Source organism: Chenopodium album, chromosome 17, assembly GCF_948465745.1.
Source record: "Chenopodium album chromosome 17, dcCheAlbu1.1, whole genome shotgun sequence".
Classification (NCBI taxonomy): domain Eukaryota; kingdom Viridiplantae; phylum Streptophyta; class Magnoliopsida; order Caryophyllales; family Amaranthaceae; genus Chenopodium; species Chenopodium album.
Genome location: NC_137850.1, coordinates 681,922 through 698,087, shown reverse-complemented (window position 1 = coordinate 698,087; position 16,166 = coordinate 681,922). Strand labels below are relative to the sequence as shown.

The 16,166-nt window shown below is 31.5% G+C and overlaps 1 protein-coding gene and 1 pseudogene across 4 annotated transcripts; both read left to right on the top strand.

Moving 5' to 3' along the window:
• The first annotated feature begins 183 nt into the window (after positions 1–183).
• On the top strand, positions 184–3,300 carry LOC145587293 (UPF0548 protein At2g17695-like). Of its 3 annotated transcripts, XM_081644026.1 has the most exons (6): positions 444–863; positions 987–1,051; positions 1,146–1,322; positions 1,404–1,602; positions 2,957–3,006; positions 3,074–3,300. In XM_081644026.1, the coding sequence occupies exons 1-6, from the start codon at positions 834–836 to the stop codon at positions 3,117–3,119; spliced, it is 567 nt and encodes a 188-aa protein (XP_081500152.1). In that variant the 5' UTR covers positions 444–833; the 3' UTR covers positions 3,120–3,300. The 3 variants fall into 3 exon arrangements, with proteins under 3 accessions (XP_081500151.1, XP_081500152.1, XP_081500150.1); XM_081644025.1 differs by lacking the exon at positions 444–863 and adding an exon at positions 184–281 and having other exon boundaries at positions 2,957–3,300; XM_081644024.1 differs by having other exon boundaries at positions 582–863; positions 2,957–3,300.
• Positions 3,301–4,459: 1,159 nt separating this feature from the next.
• On the top strand, positions 4,460–15,732 carry LOC145590195 (putative F-box protein At3g16210; annotated as a pseudogene). Its single transcript, XR_014101870.1, has 3 exons — positions 4,460–4,532; positions 13,839–13,974; positions 14,137–15,732. The product of XR_014101870.1 is annotated as a putative F-box protein At3g16210 (transcript).
• Positions 15,733–16,166: the final 434 nt, after the last annotated feature.

Genomic DNA, 16,166 nt, shown 5'->3' with positions numbered 1-16,166 from the left:
GCCTGTTTTCTTCAACTTAATTTAAGTTTAATTCAGTTCAGCTCCAATCAGTTCAATTCAGTTCCTAATTTCTTTCTCTTATAAACATTTCATTTCAGCTCTATTCATTTCACTCCAGTTCAATTCATCTCAATTCAGTAAATTAGAATAGACCTTACCCTTAGTTGAATTGCTCGTGCATTTTATTGGTCTTGAAACAAAAAGCAAATGACTTATTCTCTCTAAATTTATCACTACTTCCACATACCACTCATCACTTCATCGGTGGTAATTTAAATTAGGTAAAACTCTTTTTCTTAATTTCTTCAATCTTCTTTGGTTTGAATCTTATTGCATATATCTTCTCAACTTTACTCTAAAATTTGTATCAATTCTCAATATTATAGCATTTTTATTATTTAATTATGAAATATTGTTCAATTTATTGGTAACTTGGATAATTTGGTTGTTGATTTGCATAAAGATTGCATTTTTTTTTTCCTTTATTTGGGGCTGTTGTTGGATTGTTAAATGATGAGCATTGGACACCAACTGTTTGATGTATTGTAGAAATGAGAAATGGGTTTTGAACTACTGTTTTTAGAAAATTCGAATCATTTCTTTATGCATGTAAACTCCAATTGAGCGGAGAGAGATGAAATTTCACGAGTTTTAACAAAGTTGCCCTTTCCGTTGAAGGAAATGATACATGTATTGGGAAATATTTTCAAATCCAATGAAATATGATGTTGCATGTATTAAGAAATGGAGGAATTAGTTTTTAGTTTATGAATGTATTTTATAAATATGGAAAATTTCATTCAAGAGAATGAAGATATGGGTGATTTTTATCAATGATTTGGGTTATTTTTAATGATAATGGGGTGATTTTATTTTTTTTACTTTCGTGTTTATTCATTCATCTTATTCTTTGTGAACAAGTTTTTTTCTTTGCATCATAGTTTGAGCTGACTCCTTAAATCTAAAAACATCAATGCTTTTGACAGGAAAGAATGGTTTTCCTATGTTGGAATCGTCCGTCATTGAAAGATCAAAAGGCTTGCTTGGAAAAGTAAATCAAGGTTTTAATTTCTGTTTTATGCCTTTGTTAACTTTCTTCTGTTTCTCAAGGTGATTTCTTTTTGTTTCTTTTATGCTATTTGCAGGACTGATTCCTTCAATTATAATCTTAAACGCATAGGAGCTACTGATAGGTCAATATCTTCACTGCAGAAAGATGACCAGTTATCAGAAGAGGGTTTTTTATTAAATCATGCTCGTGTTCTAATTGGTTCCGGTCAAGAGACATATGAGAAAGGAAAGAATGCACTTCAGAATTGGAGGTAGTTTCGTTCTGTACTCATGATTTAGATAGTGTGAATATCTTTCATTGATTGATTTCCCTGATCGTCATGTATATACAGGCATTTCCAAATGAACTGGACATTCGTTGAACCTACAACTCCGGTCAAAAGTGGGGTAAAATTTTGTGTTTGTGTCAAGGAGTTCCTTCCATGGTTGATGATGCCTCTTCAGGTGGTGTATGTGAACGAAAACAAGCGTTCTGGGAAAATGAAAGCCTCCTTCAGCTTTGGTAGTGGCACCCTTAAAGGTCACCTGTTGGTCAGTGTCTTTTCCTTCTTCACTGCTCTTCTATACCTTTGTTCTGATTTTGTGGTATGTCATACATGATTGAATTTTGTAATAACTTTGCTCTATTCTAGTGGTATGTGATTGAATTGTGTACTATTTTTCTCCTTTTCCCCACAATCCCCTCCCTTCAACCCTCCTCCTATCATGTTACAATGGCAATAATGTGTTAAAATACTTGAATATTAAGGTTTGAAGAATCAGTTTTGGATTCTTTGAATGAATTAAATATTTGTGAGACATCAGACCTGTATATCCAGAATTGCGTCACATGCTATGTTTAGGAAGTTCCAGAATGTTGGCTGTGGATTTCCTTATTGCTGTAAAACTACTAGTTTGGTCAGTTATTGTTGATATTGAAGGACAATAACAATATATAGAACATTGTGTCAACAAAAAAAAAAAAAAAAAAAAAAAAACCAATATATAGAACATAGGTTTGTAGAACCAAATTGCAGTTTATTGGTTCTAAGTTAGGATAAGGTAGTTACTTGGTCACTCACTCATTTGGGTCTCATTGGGGTCTTCTTTCCTTGGCAAGATCTAAAAACTGCACAAAAATTTTGTGGCCTTTTTTTAGGTTAAAGCTTAGAGGGATAACATTAGATTACCACAAATCAAGTCGTGCTTAGGTTTGCTAGGCACATAGGTTCAGGATAAACCATGTTCAGAAAATATGTGATACATAAAAATATCAAAATTTAACTTACTTTCCTTTGCTAGCTTAACCAAGTGAACAGGTCTCTAATATTGGGTAACTGAGACACCTGAAATAGCCACTCTTGAATCAGTGAATATGGATGCTTTCTCCCAAATGCTTCAGGCTGCACACTCTAATCCAATGTGAAAAGCTAGATATTCTGCCACATTCTAGCCTGTAGAATTAGAGCTCCAGAAGAAATCTCAAACCCATTGATCATTTCTGGTCCTTCACACCCCTCCAATCCCAGTTGAGAAATTTGTGGTGGAGCCGTGGAGGTACAGTTTTAAACATATTCAGGTCAGAGAATGTCAGGGATCATGATTTTTCATGTAGGAGCTTTGAATTCTTTCTAAAGGGGTGTTCTGGCGTAGTGAAATTCTTGGGTGAGCTAATTGTTTAGCTTGATAACCTGGGTATAAGTGATGTCTTTTTGTCTGAATACTCAAAGGTTCCTTCTCTTTCATAATCCCCGAATTGTGAATGCCAACCAGGATGGCTAGGGAATGTTATTCACAATAGGTGAGATGACAGCTGTTGAATTTGCATTTTATGGTGAATAACATTTTATCATAGGGATTCTAAAGTAGCCTATTTCACCAAAGTTCTTGATATTTGCACACACAGGCCGGGGAAGAACGCTTTTCAGTAGAGCTGGATGACAAGAATCAAGTGTGGTATGAAATACTTTCCTTTTCAAAACCTGCACATTTCCTTTCCTTTATGGGTTATCCTTATGTACAGTTTAGGCAGAAGTATTTCGCGAAGAAGTCTACAGATGCTGTATTGAAGCATATATCTGCTGAGTGATACTAGTTGCAATTGTTGTGTTGGCTGGTTTTATGGATGTAAGCTCTTTATTTGAATCTTTGAGCATTTAATGTAGTAATTTGCAATTGATTGGCTTGATTCTATGTTAGAGTGAAGTCTTGATGTACCAGGGCATGTAGCATCAGTCTGGTAATTTTTTCGTATTATATTGAGTCACAACTTTGCTACAAACCTCATATTCCATATGTTTACATAGCGTAAGTGATGGCTTCAAACAATCATAATTTATAGGTGATGTTTGAACTCCTAAAGCATTGCAGCTTAGAACTCAATGAACCATGTCGAGGTTATGATGCAAATTTTCGATTTCAATAAAACAAATGCCATGACCATAATTGTTTCTAGAACAAATCTTGGCTTACCAGTTACAACTTATATCATTCTTTCTAGGCAACAGGGAAATTCATACATCCTAAAATATTTGTGGTTCTGCACATTACTGCTATATGAAGTATCTTTTGAAGCAACTTTGCTAGGGAAAAAAATACAGAATTTCATAACAAATATTATGCAAAAGTAAATATTAAAAGAACTAGCACTAGAGTCTTAACTAATTGACTCGATCAGTCATGTGGACTTTATCCCTAACAATAACCAAGTATTATCTAACACAAGTATAACCAAGTGTTTGAATTACTACCCGTGGCATTAACGAACTGATCGATTATTCAAGCGCAAAATTAATCTCAGCCTCAGACCAAAACCATGTTTGCTGTTCCATTTCTTCAAGCATTTTCTGAATTTCATTAGATGTTTTTGCTGCATTTCCCTGCCAAATCTTCAAGATTAATGCTTTACGTTTATCTCCAACCTCACTCAATGTCAAACTCATTCTTTTCTCCCCAATCACCTCATCATTGTAACCCTCAAGAAAGGGTAAAGGCTCCGACATTGAGCATGGACAGGAAATCATCTTCGGTTTTAAAAATGAGTGACTCATAAGACTGATTATATAATATTTAGTATCATTGGGATGAATATAGTGATGAATGAAGGAATTTAACTGGGTGTGAGAGAAATAATCAAAAGCAGCATGAGAGGAGATATGAGCAACAGACTCAAAAAAGGGCAAGAAATTCGAGGGATCGAGAATCAGTTTCACAAGTTTGTAGACGCAAAACCCGAAGGACAAAGACTGCGAGCGTAGACTCTTGGAGAGACGTTCAGTCGAAGTAGTATGCAGGAGAAGTATAGCAGTTGCTAAGCCTCAGATCTTGATGGTTGAACCCGAAAAATCCAAAAAGATGTCATCGCAACATAGTTGGGTAAGTACAATCCTTGGTTCGAGGGAGTTCAAAAATGCAAGAGCAACTAACACTTGCGACGCCCACTTTTAGATCAGGTGAAGCGATGATCCTTCAAGATTACAATGGTAGATATAATCCAGTATATTACTAGACACAAACTCATTGATTTGAACAATGCTACCAAAATTAGATTTCCAATAATCAGTACATTTCAGAAATTTTTGAAAAGGTTAATCTGCATCATCTGGCAAAAATTTGTTATGTTATTTTTAAACAATATCAAGACCTGTTGACCTCAATTAATTTTGATATTATTTTTGAAAATAACATGGTGAACGTGTTTAAAAATAACATAATATCAATTAAAATCAAAATAACATGATGTCAATTAAAAATAACATACATGACGTTTTTGAAAAGTATATGTTTATTTTCATGTTATTCGTTTTGTTAATAATTTGTTAATCATTTATTACAATAAATACGTAATACTAATTGTCTTCGGCAATATTGACATCTTTCGTAAACCTAATCCGAGCTGCCTCCGAAAGGATTTGACCAATAATAGTAAGAACATTGTCTTAGTTTTCCACTATTTAGTATGTTTTGTACTTTATTGTAGACACTCATAACTGCATGCTCTAAGTTTGGAATTCTTAAAACCAAATTCAGTCGATTCACGCGCGAAGATCTCTCAAGTCCTTTATAGCCTCCTTAAATTTGGTGAACATATGTTTATAGCTTTCTTGGGCATCATGAAAGAAAGTTGCCCTAAATTTTCCATTATACATCATATAATCTTGATATGCCCAAACATAAAGGCCAGTGACATTTTTGTCCAAAATTAGCCATTCCATATTACTAATTTTATGATTTAGTAATATGTTATGAAAATATTGTGTGGATATCCATTATCCTCTTTGTATGTTTCCAGAATATTCTAGATCTTGGGTTTATTGTTATCTAAACAAACCCTACTTATAATATTCTATGTATATATACCCCTATCATATAGAATAACATGGATAGATTAATTCTCTCTTAATCTCTCATATTTCTCCTTATTTCACAACACGTTATCAGCACCATTCTCTAACCAATCGCAAAATTTACAAGATCAATCTTTGGAGACGTGATTAATTGCTACTGCTTGATAAAGTGAAGAAATAAGATAATCGATTGTCATCGGGGTTAAATATCAATCCTCACCGAGGTCAGTACTTAATAAAATCCAGTTAATTAGTATGAAATTCATCGCAAAACATCACAGTAATCTTTGTAGAATGTTGTGGTTATTGGTATCATGTGACTAATCTATATTTTACATATGAGTTTGTTTTTATTAATGCAGAATAAATATAGGGGTATAACCATGTAAGTCTTTAATTTTGTTGATAACTTGATATGCCAATTTGCTGCCGACAAACCATGACTGATGCATAATCTTTTGTTTTATTGAATTGATTAAATAGCTTGTTGTACATATAATTTCATGATTATTATGCTTGAATATTTCTACTGTATTAATTGATCCTTATTCTCAACATATTGAGATTAATTAATTATATGTGACTAGAGTAGTTAATTCTCATATATTTTGATTTAACCTCTATTAATTAAGGAATTTAGTATACGATTGTTAATGATTAATGGTTATCATTGATACTCTTTTATAATAAATCATTATATAAGCTTTTATTAGATTATGGTTGATATTACTGTACAAGAATTTAATGATTCTGTTTTTTTTTATACTTCAAAAACGTAATTTGATAACTTTATACATAATAAAGTTAGCCTCTTGTTTATTAGAGATAAGAACTGATAAAGTCAACTATATATTTAATTTGTTATGCAACAATATTATAGAATTATATTGTTAAGATTAAGTAAAAGGCTTCTTATTATGTGAGGCAATCAGGCAATACTCCTACATGTTAGTTCAACCCCAAGCCCAAAAATAATGACTAGGAAATCAATTCTAATTTGCATCCTTAATATTGACCAATTGTTTAATTTTACGATGACAAACATAAAGCTAATTGCTTAACCAGTCAAAGTGGTTAGACTTCCTATTTTCTTGGTTTGTTGGGTAGTAGTTAGGAATAGATAAATATAGCTTGTATTTACCTCTAATATTGACTTTGTAAATTATCTTTACAATTCGTTATTTTCCTTATACGCAACGAAAAAGATAATTATATTAAAAGGCTAATGCCATAAAAGTAATTACATCAAGAATCATTAATTTATACAAAGAAAATTGATTTGAGAAGGCATAATTACAATCGAAATATTGCAGACTATCACCCCATTAATTATTTGCATCAACCAAGTACTGCACATTCTTGGAACTAAGATCCCAAAAGTATAATACATTCATAACACTCTTGTAAGCCTATTTAAGGCCACATACTTATTAATAGAATAATTCGAGTCTTCTCTACTCTTATACTATATATGTTCATCCACAACTTATATTACTAATAATCTTTATTGGTTTGATTGAGGGATGAAATTTGCATTATACCTAATAGTCTAATACTAGTAATATGTGTATCTTTATGATGTATGACTATAAATCCATGATATTTACACATCAATGGATAAGGATAAAACAAACTCTATGAGAATAATTGATATTAATTTACAACAATCTTGATTACATTCCATTATGTTGTATGGGTGTGAAGTTATATAGCAGCTTTGACTAATCTTAACCTTTCCTCGTATCAATCGGCCTTAGCATAATTTGCATAGGGTTATCATGTTAATAATGCAATGTACAACAAAATAATGTTAGTTTATATATGAAATTTCGTGTAGAAAAGTAATTGAGTGCCAAGTTTGGTGTATAATTGTATATATTCTGAATCACCCATTTAGGATCAACCCATATTTTTAGTTACTCCCACATTATTCTCAATTATTTAGGACCAATGTTGAGATGTTGATTAATGTGCGATAGAATTCGATTATATATATGATACTCTATGCCTACATTAAGTTGAATTATATGAATGATGATGTGTAGACTGAACATGAAATACTCATATATAGACTGAACATGAAATACTCATATATATGGATTTGAAATTCCCATCCTTAAATTTATGAAGGGTCATAATGATAATAATTGAAGAAATATGAAGGTACTTATTTGACTTAGAACTTTCTAATAGTTTCTATAGTATAAGAATGAATTTATGTACAAAAGATTTTGAATAGTAATCTAGATACCAAACTTTGGGTGAGAATAAGTGATACTAGATTAACTCACTCCCAGAAGTGAAAAATAATTTGCATGATATTTTATTGATCATATATAATGGAAAAGTTCATAAGAAATGTAAACATGCATGAGTACATAATATTCAGTTGAGTAAAAATTAATTTTATGAATTTTAAGAAATTGAGCATGACACACTTTTGAGAATTTTCAATATAACGATTCTTATAATTGGGCAAGAGGAAAATAATAACTTTGCTTTGTTTGATACATGCATTACTAAAAAGGAGAATGGATTTAAAGATTGTTGGACTATTTTTATACCCCATATGCAAGGATTAGGGGAAGATAGATAGTGTTTATTACATTGTTTTTATGTAATCCTTGCACATGAATAATGAAATATGTTGATGGTCAGTTTTATACATACATTAGTCTATATCAATGATTTATTTAATAGAGGTGGCCACATGATGATAATCATATATTTTGAAATGATACCATCTTGAAGATGGATATAAATGTCATTGATCATATACTAATTATAAATGCTCTAATAAAAAATTATTGTCCCAGAAGGATAACATCGGCTACTAATGAACCTAAAGCACGTCTGAAGTGTTGTAATCCATTAGAGTTAAAATATAACAACCATCGGAAAAGGAATGGAGCAACTATTGATAATGACAAATTTGAGGAAATGATAAATCCCATTACATTTCTAGAAGAAATCACTTTTAGTAAAATTTATATGTTTCATGATTATATAAAAGACTCTAGAAGAGTATGAAATATTCAACAAGATTAACATGTGTCAAGATAATAGTCAAAACTCCAGCAGAGTATGAGTAAATTATTAGATAAAATATTTGTTGATTGTCTTGCCAATTATATAAAGAAACACATGTTGATGTTCAAATATCACATCAAATTCATGGCATAACGTAAGATTAATAATAAAGTGATCACTAGTGTTGGAAAACTTACCAGAGTTTAATTTAGAGAAGTGATTGGATGTGATAATTAAATTAGGCTATCTGGGTTGAATAATTACCCGTTATGGAAACCTGAAGTTTCATTTGATAATGTGCTGACGCTCTCTCAATGTTAAATACATGAAATAAATTAAATGGCAAGACATAACATTGAGATTGAGCTATATTTGGATTGTGATTTTTTTAATAATTTGTGTTAAAAGAAAAGTTCAAGAGATAATACATTAGTTTTTCTAAGTAATTGGTGGCCAGAAGTTCACTAGAATAATTTATATGTTGACAAATATTAGGTGACCAGAAGCTCACCACGTACAAGTTATATGTGGTAATTTTAAGTAACTAGTATCATATTATCAATGTTTCTAGTGATCCCGAAGATCATCACCTAGTGAAATTACAAGAAAGTTTATATCTGTATAACAATTCTCTTGATTGGGGCTATTGTATGCATGTCAGCACATAAGAAATAGAAAAGAAGGAAATTCAACTGCACAACATATGTCTCCCCATTGATGTTGAATTATTGATCTCCTGAAGAGAACAAATTGTGAAAGATTTAATAATAAATACATATGTATTATGCAATGTAGAGTTAATGAAGAAATAATTTAAAATTGCTCTCTAGAAGAGATAAAAGCTTGTTTTAATATAATTATTCTGAGAGATAAATTTCGTTGATTATGATCCTCCCATGAAATGAATTTTATTGTAAATTTGTATACTAAGTTGGTGAAGAATTGTGATGCCCCTATATATGAGATATTTTACCAACTTAGGGGGAGAATTGGAGTAAGTTGGCAAAAATTAATTAAACTGATAATCCCTATATAAATAATGGTAATTTGAAACGTTTTCTAGCCAACTTTCGTCCATATGTTATCAAGATATGTTGCACATTTATGATTTGATTTGTATTCAGTTATGACTCATGTTGCATAGCGTTGAATATACATTTTGGTCATATTATGTGTATACATTGAGATAAAATCTTGCCAATTGTACTTGAATCACTACACCTGAAGTGTAGGTTGTATATGATCGGTTCCAAAATAAAGATATGTTTAATAGATATGATATTTGGCAAGATAGTGCAGTTAACACTAATAGTGTAATAGTATATAAATACCATAGTGAATGAAATACCCTAAAAGTGGTATAGATATCTGAATTATTATAATAGATGGCCTATGATGTAAGAAAAATTATGATGGTATCAATGAAAAATGTATTCAGATATCATTGTCAAAATAGCATGCAAATTAAAATTGTATCTTGAGGAATAATATGATGATACCGGTATATGATGGAACCGATAAATAATGCATGTGCACGATATAATGGACTAGTGAATAAGGGATCTAAAATATATGTCCATTTTAATGTCGACATAATGATAATAATAAAAGTTTATCATGGACCAGAAGTCCAAAGAAATATGGATTTTTAAAATCCACACTGTACAGTGTCTTGCATTATTTCGAGTCTTATTTATATTCATATGCATGTGTGAGTCTTAGGTTATTGGATTATTCATTACATATGTTCGAAGTTGTAAATGCATTACTCATTGTATAATTTGTTAATTATGTTATCATATTTTTATATCTCATATTGCATGCTTTAAAATCTATATAATAAGTGTGGTGTATGTCAATGTTCATTCAAAGTATAATAAGACATATTTACAACTCTGATGGAATATTAGAAAGAAATACTTATGTTCCAATGGGCTTATACTTGTGATGAAAATATTGATGACGTTGATTGAATAGCATGTTATGAATCATGTAAGAAGAGTTCCTGAAAAACTTATGTACGACGTATTTAAATATTCAGCCCTGCAAAGTTTATATCTTGAATATTGCAATTCAATTATTATCAAACTCTTGATAAGTCAATGTGACTACTGACATCTCAACCTGAAGATTGAGCATATGAAAGTTAGTGAATTACTATTTGTATTTGCAAAAGAACTATCATGTCAATTATGAATATTCTAAAGAATATCAACGGGATACTTATGTGTGAAACTATTTTATTATGGTCTAGAAGAACCATGATAAATGTAATAATTACATGTGTTATATTAATTCATATGAAATTGAAGAATGACATTAATGATATCAAGTTTTGTCATCAAATTATTATTAATGAAGTTTGATCAAATAATGATTATCAATTTCTATCATTAACGACTTCCAGAAGAAGTCATAATCGTATTAGTTTAATTTTTAAATCAACTACTAAACAGATCGAGATTTGAAATAATGATATTAGAGATAAACACATGTATGGTGAAATGAAAACACTTCACATGTTCACGAGAAGACTTGAAGAATTGAAGACGCAACTTCAGTTTAAGAGAATTGAAGATCAACTAATGATATTTTACTTACTACATATGAGAAGATATGCAAACATATTGGATACATTGTTGCGGCACTAGAAGATCTCAAGTTATGTATTCATCAGGGGGAGAAAATACGCGCTGCACTCTTTTTCCCTTGACCATGGTTTTGTCCCACATTGGGTTTTCCTGGTAAGGTTTTTAATGAGGCAGCATATCGAGCGTATTACGAAGAATGTTGTACTCTTTTTCCTTAATTAGGTTTTTATCCCATAGGGTTTTTCCTATTAAGGTTTTAACGAGGCACAATCTTCGATAATGGACATCCAAGGGGAAGTGTTATGAAAATATTGTGTGGATATCCATTATCCTCTTTGTATGTTTCCAGAATATTCTAGATCTTGGGTTTATTGTTATCTAAACAAACCCTACTTATAATATTCTATGTATATATACCCCTATCATATAGAATAACATGGATAGATTAATTCTCTCTTAATCTCTCATATTTCTCCTTATTTCACAACATAATATATATTCTCTACTTTTTAATGGAGTATTTCTTTTTGATTTTATGTCACAAATCATGTCGGGGCCTGCAGTTTGATTTCTTAGTCTTGTCAAGACTTTTGAATATAATTTAATACCCAAATGTAAAGACAAAGCCACCATCCATAATGTGATAAACAGTAAACAATTTGATGCCTTCATATTTGTCAATGCATAAAATCTTGATTTTAGTTAGTTACATCTAGCTACATGATTTCAAATATACAAATCAATATAGTACTATTAAACATTTTGAACTCATCTTAATTAAATACTAGTGTTTCATCAATCTTCCAATCTTATAGGTCCTGGCCTCATTTTAATTTATATACCGTCTACTTTACACTACTTTCTATTTTCAAAAAATAGTAGTCACATTCGTTTGGGAGTAATTGTATTACAAAAAATGAGTCAAATAATAAAAATTATCGATCACTAATTTAAATTTACATCTTTATCTTCATTATATTAAAAGAGAGGGTTTTTGGTTAGGAATGGTATATATGTGGCAATATTAAGAGGTTTAAGCAGGTGATTGTGTTTGAGGGATGGAGGATATAAAGAGAGTTTAAATTCATAAGGCTTATTGTGAAAAAATTGGTATAGTATGTAATAATAGTGAGGGGATCGGAAATGATTCTTCTATCTAAAAGTTAACAAATTTACTAACTATAATCAAAATTTTGCTCAAATTGGTCATATTGTTAGATGTAAAAAATATCTACAATAGTTATTATGTTTCTCTAATAGCATATTAGATTTTACATAAAAGCAAACTTGTTCCCAAGATATAATATTAATTAATGTAATCACTATATATGAAGTCATGTAGGTCAAAATTTCATGAATTTAGAAAAATATGTTCTTGATAGTGCATCATGGTTTTAATTGATATATAGTTTCACCATTATCAATGAGCATAGAACAAGAAGGAAACCGAGATCTATCACCACGGGAGGATTTCAATCTCGTTCCAAATGTAAATAAAAAAAAATATATTCATTGCTATTAAATTATAATTGTACTCGTACCTTAATAGTATTATTCAGTAACTTGATTATTTGTCAATATATAAACAACATATAATAAAAGAACAAAGTGTTACATACGTGAGATAGATCTTATCATATTTATCATCTTTAATATCATTATAATGTTGATCAAGTTTTATAATGTACTTCTCCATAGTTAACCTTTTACAATATGTGTCGATTATACAAGCATTAGCAAAGGCGGAGTAGTTGAAATTATGCAAAGAAACAGAATACTTCTACAAAATCGTAAAAATATCGCCATTGTAATATAAAGATAACCAAAAACTTAAACAACCCAAACATTTATACTCAAGTGAAGAAAATCAGGATATTTTTTTTTTTAAATGGCAATTATAACTTAAATATGTAGATATTTCACTAAGATAATTTGAGGCAGAAATTATTTATTGATAATGCTCAAAAACAAATTTTAATCATAAAAATCAGGAATTTCAAATGAAGAAATTAAAATGGAATCATACCTTACAAAACGAACATTGTTTTGGGTAAAAAAATACCCCAACACATGGTCCAATCTCATACTAACACGTGGCCTAATAAAAAGGGAGATATGTGTCCCTTTAGGAAGATGACACGTGACAACTCTAAAAACACCTGAATGAGAGAGTAAGCCTCCTTACATTAGGAGACCCAAAACCCGAGAAAGTCGCAAAACGGCGCCCCCAAAGGACACATGTCGCGCCGCCAATCAGAGACCATCTTTTTAGGGCACTAACCCTAAAGTGGCACACATTCCCATTTCCCACCCCTATCATTCAAGTGCACTAAATAGCTAGCTCCAACTTCTCTCAGCTGTCTCTCTCTACACTACTTTCTCTCTCTACAATAGAAGGTGGACTGTTAGTTCCTTCCTTCTATTGTTTTGATTGATTTATCTTTCCTTTTTATTTTCTAATGCATTACTATTTCCTTTTTATTTGTTGATTGATTAATATATGTCCTTTATAATTGCTTATTGATTAATCTTTCCTTTTTATTAGCTATTGATTAATCTTTCCTTTTTATTAGCTAGTATTGATTAATCTTTCCTTTTTATTGAAATTAAAAGAAAAGGGGTATTGTGGTCATTTTACATTCCCTCACTTATATAATAGAGATAACTCCCAATTTCCTACACTAATTTCAAATCATCTCAATTGACTCATTTCTAATTTCTGAGGACCAAACAAGAACAATTGAGAACTTCAGGGTTTAGGAATTTATTTTTTTCACTTCATTATATCATTTTATCATTTTCAGAAATTAACTTAATTAAGTTTTACTTTATATCGTAATTGAATTGGTATTTTCTTGTTTCGGTCGCAGGCTGCAATGGCTCTCTCTGCAACGTTATGTTTGCAGTTACCCTAGACCAAATCTGAACAGTCCTTTTTATCAATCCTTGAAACAAAGGTCAAATCTTTTAATTTAATTTTTGATGGTTTTTTTTTTTTTTTTTTTAAAAAAAATTTGCTGATTTAATTTTCTTGGGGTATATTTCTCTTCCTTTTAATTTAATTCTTGATGGTTGTTTTCAAAATTTGCTTAATATATTTTTGGGGGGTAATTTTTCAGAATCAATGATGAAAAAGAGAGGTCGAGATTGATTGTAATTGATAAGATAGATCATTTGCCCGAAGCTCTGATTATTGAGATATTGTCACGGCTACCTGTGAAAGATCTATTGCAGTTTAAGAGTGTTTGCAAATCATGGTATGCTATTATTTCGAGTCCGAATTTCGTATCCAAACATCTCAATAACTATTATAATAACAAGGACAATGATAGTTGGCGTGGTTGTCTCCTTGCTTATTATCGTCTTTCCAATGCTGAAATTCAATTTTATGAGTTATTGGTTGGTGAATGTCCTCGAGTTTTAGGCTATCAGCCGTTCAATATCAGCAGCACGATCAATAACTCACTAATTTGTGGTCCTTGTGATGGATTATATTATGTGTTCTGCTACAATTATAGTCGTCGTGCTTTGTGGAATCCGGCTATCAATATGCTTAAATCGCTACCTGAAATCAGTTGCACAGATGGTCTTGGGTCCCAAATCTCTTTTTGCAGGAAGAAAGGTTATGATGATGGTTATGGTTTTGGGTTAGATCCTCTTTACTGGTGATTGTAAGGTGGTTGTTATTAGAGCTTATTGGCCTACCTCTGATGATGAAGAAGAAAGTGACAGGCATCCTCTATCGGTCCTTGTCTACTCAGTACGGACCAATTCGTGGACATATTGTGGATATCTTGCTTGATTTTATTTCTTGGAGACAAATAAGTGTTATGTCTATGTGAATGGCTGTTGTTATTGGATTGGATTAGACAACGATTGTAACCCTCATGCGATCATTTCTTTTGACATGGCTACAAATTCATTTAAAGAGTCGGGTGTTCCAGACTATACAGAGCCAAGTTCTAAGTGTCTTGCAGTATATGATGATTCTCTTGCTCTTTTGTCTCTCCACCAGACTGAAAAAGTCCTTGATATATGGACATTGAAAGAAGGATCTTGGACCAAGAAATTAACATTGGGACCTCTCCCAAATATTTGGAATCCAATTGGTCATTGGAAGGATAATTGTATCCTGTTAGAAAATAAGGGTTCTGAACTAGTTCTGATTGATCCTAATACACAAGAACTAAAGGAACTTGGCTTTAAGTATAGTATGGCATGTCAAGGAGTTTTTGCGTACATGGAAAGCCTGGTTTCATTTGAAGATAATATGAATTCAGGGCTGCTGTGTGAGGATGCTGAAGCAGAACTTGACTAGGCTGAAGCCTAATCATATAGTCTTTCGCTCAAACTGGTTATTGGAATACCAAAGTTGTGTGTGTATAGTTTTATGAAAATGGCCAAAATGTTTCGAGTGTTGTGGTGACAGTAAAGGATGAGCTGCAAAGAAAGCTACACTTTTATTCTCTTTTGCGAATTGGTATTAAAAGGTTTTAGCTAGTTAAGTACTTTGTATGCCATGGTATAGAAGTTTGCAATGCAGTCATGTGAGGCGATTAGGAAACGAGGTGGTGCACAACCTTGCTAGTTTTATTCCTTTCAATGTTGAGCAAATTTGGGATTGATGTGCTCCCCCTAATGTAATCTCGTATGTGCTTATGGATGCTTTTGCTATTAATTAAGTTTGCTATTGTTAGTTAAGTACTTAGTAGTTAGTATGCAGGTATGCTGTACTATGCTATTGGCATTTGGATTTTCTTTCGTAGTAATATAAGAGAATGCAAAACTGCTTTGTGTGCTTTCTGTCTTGCTATTTGAAAAAGGGAAGGTTAATTGCCTGTTTCAGATAGTTTACTGCCCTTTTCAGTAAAGTATTGAACTGCAATATAGGTCACTAACTCACTATTGAGTGACACATTAGTGCATACATTAGGCATTAATGAATAATCTTATTAGCTTACAACCTGCCTGATTTACATTCAATTTGTAACCAAACATCAACAAATAAACTCTTAGTGGATACATGAATGTAGTCAATGTACAAGTTCTAGTTTTTGTCCTGCGTGACAGGTAAAGAATGGTACTAGAGTCTTTGCTGCCGGCAAGCAGCATGCAAAACAGAGTGTTCACCAATTGCAGAGTGGTATCT